The sequence below is a fragment of the Coregonus clupeaformis genome, unplaced genomic scaffold (genome assembly GCF_020615455.1).
Source record: "Coregonus clupeaformis isolate EN_2021a unplaced genomic scaffold, ASM2061545v1 scaf0265, whole genome shotgun sequence".
Lineage (NCBI taxonomy): Eukaryota > Metazoa > Chordata > Actinopteri > Salmoniformes > Salmonidae > Coregonus > Coregonus clupeaformis.
The window spans coordinates 816-10000 of NW_025533720.1; the positions used below are offsets into that span (position 1 = coordinate 816).

Genomic DNA, 9185 nt, shown 5'->3' on the forward strand with positions numbered 1-9185 from the left:
GGGAACTCTGCCATGCAGGCCATTTTTGCCCAGTCTCTCTTTCTTATGGTGAGTCATGAACACTGACCTTAACTGAGGCAAGTGAGGCCTGCAGCTCTTTGGATGTTGTTGTGGGGTTTTTTGTGACCTCTTGGATGAGTCGTCGCTGCGCGCTTGGGGTAATTTTGGTTACTCCTGGGAAGGTTCACCACTGTTCCATGTTTTTGCCATTTGTGGATAATGGCTCTCACTGTGGTTCACTGGAGTCCCAAAGCTTTAGAAATGGCTTCTATAACATTTTCCAGACTGATGGATCTCAATTACTTTCTTTCTCATTTGTTCCTGAATTTCTTTGGATCTCGGCATGATGTCTAGCTTTTGAGGATCTTTTGGTCTACTTCACTTTGTCAGGCAGGTCCTATTTAAGTGATTCCTTGATTGAGAACAGGTGTGGCAGTAATCAGCCTGGGTGTGGCTAGAGGAATTGAACTCAGGTGTGATAAAACCACAGTTGAGTTCTGTTATAACACTTTTTCACACAGGGCCATGTAGGTTTGGATTTTGTTTTCCCTATAATAATAACAACCTTCATTTCAAAACTGCATTTTTGTGTTTACTTGTGTTATTCTTTGACTAATATTTACATTTGTTTGATGATCTGAAACATTTAAGTGTGACAAACATGCAAGCAAATAACAAATCAGGAAGAGGGGCAAACACTTTTTCACATCGCTGTATACTGGAGATCATGCGTGACACTTAGATTGCACACAGGTGGACTTTATTTAACTAATTATGTGATTTCTGAAGGTAATTGGTTGCACCAGATCTTATTTAGGGGCTTCATAGCAAAGGGGGTGAATACATATGCACGCACCACTTTTCCGTTATTTATTTTTTTGAATTTTTTGAAAGTTATTATTTTCATTTCACTTCACCAATTTGGACTATTTTGTGTATGTCCATTACATGAAATCCAAATAAAAATCCATTTAAATTACAGGTTGTAATGCAACAAAATATGAAAAACGCCAAGGGGAATGAATACTTTTGCAAGGCACTGTATGTATACAGTATACAAATAGTGTGTAAATAGTATTTTTGTTGTCTCTGGAGTTGTCTTTCCAATATATAACTCTTTATTTTTTTATGTCCTTGTCTATAACTGTTCTGTACTTTGTCATGTGTGTGTATGTTTTGTGTGGACCCCAGGAAGAGTAGCTGCTGCATGTGCAGTAGTTAATGGAGATCCTAATTAACTAAACCTGACAGTTGGTAGAATGTTCTAGAGTGTTTGTAGAAGATTCTAGTGTTGTGGGTACCTGACAGTTGGTAGAAGATTATAGAGTGTTGGTAGACGTTTTTAGAGTGTTGTGGGTACCTGACAGTTGGTAGAAGGTTCTAGAGTGTTGGTAGAAGGTTCTAGAGTGTTGTGGGTACCTGACAATTGGTAGAAGGTTCTAGAGTGTTGTGGGTACATGACAGTTGGTAGAAGGTTCTAGAGTGTTGTGGGTACCTGACAGTTGGTAGAGGAGAGCAGAGGCCATTTTGACTGAGATGTCCTGGGAGAAGAGATCTCTCTGGAACAGATCCTCATCTTCTTCAGGGAGGAGGGGGGCAGGGGGTGGTGTCTTCTCGCCCCTCCCGGGCTCCACTCGCTCCCCTGGGGTCAGGACAGGGTCAGGGGTCAGGGGGTCAACCTCCATAGGCTCCTCCTCCTCTTTCACCTTTAAACCCTGGACCACCACTTCCTGCTTCTCTGTGATTGGTGGAAGAGGGAGGAGGAGAGAGCATAAGGGATAGGAGTGTGTGTGATACATACCGACATTATCAAAAGTATGTGGACACCTGCTCGTCACACAACGCTAGCTGCTATCTCATTGGTATGGAGGTAATGTAATGCTAACGCTAGCTGCTATCTCATTGGTATTGAGGTAATGTAATGCTAACACTAGCTGCTATCTCATTGGTATTGAGGTAATGTGCTAACGCAGCTGCTATCTCATTGGTATTGAGGTAATGTAATGCTAACGCTAGCTGCTCTCATTGGTATTGAGGTAATGTAATGCTAACGCTAGCTGCTATCTCATTGGTATTGAGGCCCAACTGTAATGCTAACGCTAGCTGCTATCTCATTGGTACACTACATGACCAAAAGTATGTGGACACCTGCTCGTCAAACAACTCCTTCCAAAATCTTGGCCATTAATATGGAGTTGCTGCTATAACAGCCTCCACTCTTCTGGGAAGGCTTTCCACTAGATGTTGGAACATTGCCTGCGGGACTTGCTTCCATTCAGCCACAAGAGCATTAGTGAGGTCGGGCACTGATGTTGGGAGATTAGGCCTGGCTCGAGTCGCGTTCCAATTCATCCCAAAGGTGTTCGATGGGGTTGAGGTCAGGGCTCTGTGCAGGCCAGTCAAGTTCTTCCACACTGATTTTGACAAACCATTTCTGTTTGGACCTCGCTTTGTGCATGGCGGCATTGTAATGCTGAAACAGGAAAGGACCTTCCCTAAACTGTTGCCACAAAGTTGGAAGCACAGAATGGTCTAGAATGTCATTGTATGCTGTAGCGTTAAGATTTCCCTTCACTGTAACTAAGGGGCCTAGCCCGAACCGTGAAAGACTGCCAGATGGTGAAGCGTGATTCATCACTCCAGAGAACGCGTTTCCACTGCTCCAGAGTCCAATGGTGGCGAGCTTTACACCACTCCAGCCGACGCTTGGCATTGCGCATGGTGATCTTAGGCTTGTGTGCGGCTGCTCGGCCATGGAAAGCCATTTCATGAAGCTCCCAACGAACAGTTCTTGTGCTGACGATGCTTTGAGGCAGTTCAAATCAAATTACATTTTATTGGTCGCATAGACATATTTTTCAGATGTTATTATGGGTGTAGCGAAATGCTTGTGTTTATAGCTACAACAGTGCAGTAATATCTAACAATACATAACAACACACACACATCTAAAAGTAAAATAATGGAATTAAGAAATATATAAATATTAGGACGAGCAAGGTCGGAGTCCAGAGTATAAATACAGTATATATACAGTACCAGTCAAAAGTTTGGACACACCTACTCATTCCAGGGTTTTTCTTTATTTTACTATTTTTTACATTGTAGAATAATAGTGAAGACATCAACACTATGAAATAACACATATGGAATCATGTAGTAACCAAAAAAGTGTTAAACAAATCAAAATAGATTTGAGATTCTTCAAATAGCCACCCTTTGCCTTGATGACAGCTTTGCACACTCTTGGCATTGTGCAAAGGTGAACTGAAAGGCACCGGAGCGACGAACCGCCCTTGCTGTCTCTGCCTGGCCGGTTCCTGTCTCTCCACTGGGATTCTCCTCTGACCCTATTACGGGGCTGAGTCACTGGCTTACTAGTGCTCTTCCATGCCGTCCCTAGGAGGGGTGCATCACTTGAGTGGGATGAGTCACTGACGTGATCTTCCTGTCCGGTTTGTCGCCCCCTCGGGCTCGTGCAGTGGAGGAGACTTCGTGGGCTATACTCAGCCTTGTCTCAGGGTAGTAGGTTGGTGGTCTGTTGATATCCCCTCTGGTGGTGTGGGGCTTTGCTTCGGCAAAGTGGGTGGGGTTATATCCTGCCTGGTTGGCCCTGTCCGGGGGTGTCGTCAGACGGGGCCACAGTGTCTCCCGACACCCCCCCCGTCTCAGCCTCCAGTATCTATGCTGCAGTAGTCTATGTGCCGGGGGGCTAGGGTCAGTCTGTTATATCTGGTGTTATTCTCCTGTCTTATCCGGTGTCCTGCGTGAATTTAAGTATGCTCCCACTCTCTCTCTCTTCCTCTCTCCCTCCCCTCCCGGAGGACCTGAGCTCTAGGACCATGCCTCAGGACTACCTGGCCTGATGACTCCTGGCTGGTCGTGTTTTGGAGGAAAAAATAAAAAAGCGATGTGGAGAGAGAGAAGGAAAGGAGGAGGGGACAGAAGAGGAAGAGGGGGAGGGAGAGGAGGGGACAGAGGAGGGAGGAGAGGGGGAGGGAGAGGAGGGGACAGAGGAGGAAGGAGAGGAGGGAGAGGGAGGAGACAGAGGAGGAAGAGGGGGGAGGGAGAGGGGACAGAGGAGGAAGGAGAGGGAGGGAGAGGAGGGGACAGAGGAGGGAGGAGAGGGGGAGGGAGAGGGAGGTGACAGAGGAGGAGGGAGGGGAGAGGAGGGGACAGAGGAGGGAGGAGAGGGGAGGGAGAGGAGGGGACGAGGAGGAAGGAGAGGAGGGAGAGGAGGGGACAGAGGAGGAAGGAGAGGAGGGAGAGGAGGGGACAGAGGAGGAAGGAGAGGAGGGAGAGGAGGGGACAGAGGAGGAAGGAGAGGGGGAGGGAGAGGAGGGGACAGAGGAGGAAGGAGAGGGGGAGGGAGAGGAGGGTGACAGAGGAGGAGGGAGGGAGAGGGAAGGGGACAGAGGAGGGAGGAGAGGGAGAGGAGGGGACAGAGGAGGAAGGAGAGGAGGGGAGGAGTAGACAGAGGAGGAAGGAGAGGGGAGGGAGAGGAGGGGACAGAGGAGGGAGGAGAGGGGGAGGGAGAGGGGAGGGGACAGAGGAGGAAGAGGGGAGGGAGAGGAGGGGGACAGAGGAGGAAGAGGGGGAGGGAGAGGAGGAGACAGAGGAGGAAGGAGAGGAGGGAGAGGAGGGGGACAGAGGAGGAAGAGGGGGAGGGAGAGGAGGAGACGAGGAGGAAGAGGGGGAGGGAGGAGGGGACAGAGTAGGAAGAGGGGGAGGAGAGGAGGAGACAGATGAGAAGAGGGAGAGGGAGGAGGGGGACAGAGGAGGAAGAGGGGGAGGGAGAGGAGGAGACAGATGAGGAAGAGGGGAGAGGGAGGGGAGGGGACAGAGGAGGAAGGAGAGGAGGGAGAGGACAGAGGAGGAAGGAGAGGAGGGAGAGGAGGGACAGAGAGGAAGGAGGGAGGGAGAGGAGGGGACAGAGGAGGAAGAGGGGGAGGGAGAGGAGGAGACAGAGGAGGAAGAGGGGGAGGGAGGGGGGACAGAGTAGGAAGAGGGGGAGGGAGAGGAGGAGACAGATGAGGAAGAGGGGAGAGGGAGGAGGGGACAGAGGAGGAAGAGGGGGGAGGGAGAGGAGGGGACAGAGGAGGAAGAGGGAGAGGGAGAGGAGGAGACAGAGGAGGAAGAGGGGGAGGGAGAGGAGGAGACAGAGGAGGAAGAGGGGGAGAGGGAGGAGTGGACAGAGGAGGAAGAGGAGGGGACAGAGGAGGGGGAGGGAGAGGAGGGGACAGAGGAGGGGGAGGGAGAGGGAGAGGAGGGGACAGAGGAGGAAGAGGGGGAGGGAGAGCAGCATTGCGAGGGTTAACACGCTTAAATGTCTTACTCACGTCGGCCACGGAGAACGAGAGCCCACAGTACTCGGGAGCGGCCCGCGTCGGTGGCACTGTGTTATCCTCAAAGCGGGAGAAGAAGGTGTTTAGCTTGTCCGGGAGCAAGACGTCAGTGTCCGCGATGTGGCTGGTTTTCCCTTTCTAATCCTTGATTGTAATCTGTGATTGTCTGGAGTCCCTGCCACATAAGTCTTGTGTCTGAGCCACTGAATTGCGACTTCACTTTGTCTCGGTACTGACGTTTTGCCTGTTTGACTGACTTACGGAGAGAATAACTGTACTGTTTGTATTCAACCATATTCCCAGTCACCTTGCCGTGGTTAAATGTGGTGGTTCGCGCTTTCAGTTTGGCACGAATGCTGCCATCTATCCACGGTTTCTGGTTTAGGTAAGTTTTAATTGTCACAGTGGAAACAACATGAACTCAGTCACCGTGTCAGTGTATACGTCAATGTTATTCTCAGAGGCAACCCGGAACATATCCCAGTCTGCGTGATCAAAACAACCATGAAGCATGAATTCCGATTGGTCAGTCCAGCGTTGAATAGACCTTAGCATGGGTACTTCTGTTTGAGTTTCTGCCTATAGGAAGGAGAGATGCAGAATGGAGTCGTGATCTGATTGCGAAGGGAGGGCGGGGAGGGCCTTGGAGCCATCCCGGAAGGGAGAGTAACAACGGTCGAGAGTTTTTGAAGCGTGAGTACTACAGGCAATGTGTTGATAGAACTTCGGTAGCGTTTTCCTCAGATTTGGAACTCGGTAGTGAGTGCCGCAACCGAGTTCCGACTAATTTTACGTGCTACGTGCTTCAGCACTCGGCGGTCCCGTTCTGTGAGCTTGTGTGGCCTACCACTTCGCGGCTGAGCCGTTGTTGCTCTAGACATTTCCACTTCACAATAACAGCACTTACAGTTTGATCGGGGGCAGCTCTAGGAGGGCAAGAGATATTTGACGAACGACTTGTTGGAAAGGTGGCATCCTATGACGGTTGCCACGTTGAAAGTCACTGAGCTCTTCAGTAAGGCCATTCTATTGCCAATGTTTGTGTATGGAGATTGCATGGCTGTGTGCTCAATTTTATACACCTGTTAGCAACGGATGTGGCTGAAATAGCTGAATCCACTCATTTGAAGGGGTGTCCACATACTTTTGTATATATAGTGTGTGTGTGTGTGTGTGTGTGTGTGTGTGTGTGTGTGTAAGCCTACCAGACAGTCTCCTGAGCAGTTCAGAAGCCACGGCGACACTGATGTCTTGCTCCAGCAGGCCTCTCTCTCTCTCCTCCTCTGGTCGGGTGAGGTGGGGGGTGGGAGGCTCAGGACTAGCCCCAGGCCCATCTGGTGAGAGAGCCAGACCAGGCTCACCTGCCTGCTGCTGCTGCTGCTGCCCAGGTCTCAGGCCCTCCTCCTGGGGCTCCTGCTTTACTACAGACCCCGGCTTTACCCCGGCCTGCTGGGTGGCTGCTACAGGGGGATAGAGGGGGAGTGACAGTTACAAATGCAGGTGTCTGTGTGTGTGTGTGTGTGCGTGTGTGTGCGTGTGCGCGTCATGCGTGCGTATGTTACCTGAGAGTTTGATGAGCAGGTCAGAGGCGGTCTTGGTGTTGATGTCAGGGCTGAAGAGCGAGGTCGCCATGGGAATCATGATGGGGATGTGTGTGAGGGGGCTGGGTGTGTGTGTGTTTGGTGTGTGTGTGAGGGGGCTGGGTGTGTGTGTGTTTGGTGTGTGTGTTCTGCGTTTGGGTGGAGAGGGGGAGTCAGAGGAGGTACTGGCCTTGCGCCTGTTCCTCTTGGGGGTGAGAGAGGGGGGAAGAGGGTAGAGAAGGTGAGAGAGGAGAGGGGTTGAGACCTCCCTCTCTTGGGGCTCCGCTTTTACACAGACTATATCTTTGTCTCTCCCTTTTTCCCTCTCTCCCTCCATCTCTCCCTCTCTCTCTCCCTCCCTCTCTCCCTCCCTCTCTCCCTCCCTCTCTCCCTGCCTCTCTCCCTCCCTCTCTCCCTCCTTCTCTCCCTCCCTCTCTCCCTGCCTCTCTCCCTCTCTCTCTCCCTCCTCTCTCCCTCCCCTCTCCTGCCTCTCTCCCTCCAGGGCTATCTTGCTTCACAGTAGCAGGGTACAGAGGAGTTTGACTGGAGGAGTAGCAGAGAGCAGTGTCTAGGGGTCTGGGGGAGAGCTGTACTATACTCCCAGGCTTCATCCCGGCCTGCTGGCTCTTTCCCTCTCTCTCCCTCTCCTCCTCTGTCTCTCTTTCCTCCTTCCCCTCCCAGTCTCTCTCCCTGTGTGTTTCCTGTGTGAGTGTGTTTGTGTCCTGCGTAGGAGTGTGTGTGAGTGTGTGTGTGTCTCTGGGGTTAGTTCTCTGGTGGCGTCTCATGTGCAGCTTCAGGCTAAAGAGGCGGAGTGAGGTGAAAGGGCAAAGGTCACACTGAAACTCCCTCCCCTTTATCCTGCTGCCTGTGAACCTAGAGAGAGAGAGAGAGAGAGAGAGAGAGAGAGAGAGAGAGAGAGAGAGAGAGAGAGAGAGAGAGAGAGAGAGAGAGAGAGAGAGAGAGAGAGAGAGAGAGAAATTGTCTTCCCCTTCATGACTGTAAAACTATGCATCTGCATAATATTGAAATGATTAATGTGGATTCAACTAAAATATTTTGTCTGTGCGTGCGTCCGTGTGTGCTTGCATGTGTGTGTGAGCCATATACCTTTTGTGTGTGCGTGTGCGTGCGTCCATGTACTTGTGTGTGTATAAACCCTGTACCTTCATGTGTGTGTGAGCCATATACCTTTTGTGTGTGCGTGCATCCATGTAGTTGTGTGTGTATAAACCCTGTACCTTCATGTGTGCTGTGAGGTTGTCCTTGCTGTGCACAGCGGAAGGACAGAGCTGACACCGGTGGCTCTTTAACCCCGTGTGAACCGACATGTGTCTCCTCCACATAACTCCTCCTCTTCATCTGCAGACCACACACTGAACACTGGAATACACCTGGGGGCGGAGACGTCATGTTTTTTCTCCTGTGTGTTTGTGTTTCCATGGTAACACTTTCCAATAAAACCCTTTACACACAGGCAGCCTACCTGCTGGTCCTCCAGGGTTGATCTCTCCCAGGGGTGTGGTGGTCAGTAACGGATCCAGGCTGGGCATGATGTTACTCTCCACCTGAGGCTGAGGAGAGGCTGAGCCCTGGTTCTCCTCTCTGGGCCTAGGCTCTGGCAACAGCCCCCTCTGGTTCTCCTCTCTGGGCCTAGGCTCTGGCAACAGCCCCCTCTGGTTCTCCTCTCTGGGCCTAGGCTCTGCAACAGCCCCCTCTGGTTCTCCTCTCTGGGCCCAGGCTCTAGCAACAGCCCCCTCTGGTTCTCCTCTCTGGGGCTAGGCTCTGGCAACAGCCCCCTCTGGTTCTCCTCTCTGGGCCTAGGCTCTGGCAACAGCCCCCTCTGGTTCTCCTCTCTGGGCCTAGGCTCTGGCAACAGCCCCCTCTGGTTCTCCTCTCTGGGGCTAGGCTCTGGCAACAGCCCCTCTGGTTCTCCTCCTCTGGGCCTAGGCTCTGGCAACAGCCCCCTCTGGTTCTCCCTCTCTGGGCCTAGGCTCTGGCAACAGCCCCCTCTGGTTCTCCTCTCTGGGGCTAGGCTCTCGCAACAGCCCCCTCTGGTTCTCCTCTCTGGGCCTAGGCTCTGGCAACAGCCCCCTCTGGTTCTCCTCTCTGGGCCTAGGCTCTGGCAACAGCCCCCTCTGGTTCTCCTCTCTGGGCCTAGGCTCTGGCAACAGCCCCCTCTGGTTCTCCTCTCTGGGCCTAGGCTCTGGCAACAGCCCCCTCTGGTTCTCCACTACCCTGGAGGAGCTCTGTTCTGTGAGCT

At 51.9% G+C, this 9185-nt stretch overlaps 1 protein-coding gene across 2 annotated transcripts; it reads right to left on the reverse strand.

Moving 5' to 3' along the window:
- Positions 1-1495: 1495 nt before the first annotated feature.
- Positions 1496-7301, reverse strand: LOC121554583 (zinc finger protein 827; the record flags this gene model as incomplete). 2 transcript variants are annotated; one of them, XM_045214483.1, is given in 3 exon segments in its annotated part: positions 1496-1738; positions 6551-6802; positions 6908-7301. In XM_045214483.1, coding segments are annotated over 3 exon segments (850 nt in total), but the record flags the coding sequence as incomplete, so codon positions are not given.
- Positions 7302-9185: the final 1884 nt, after the last annotated feature.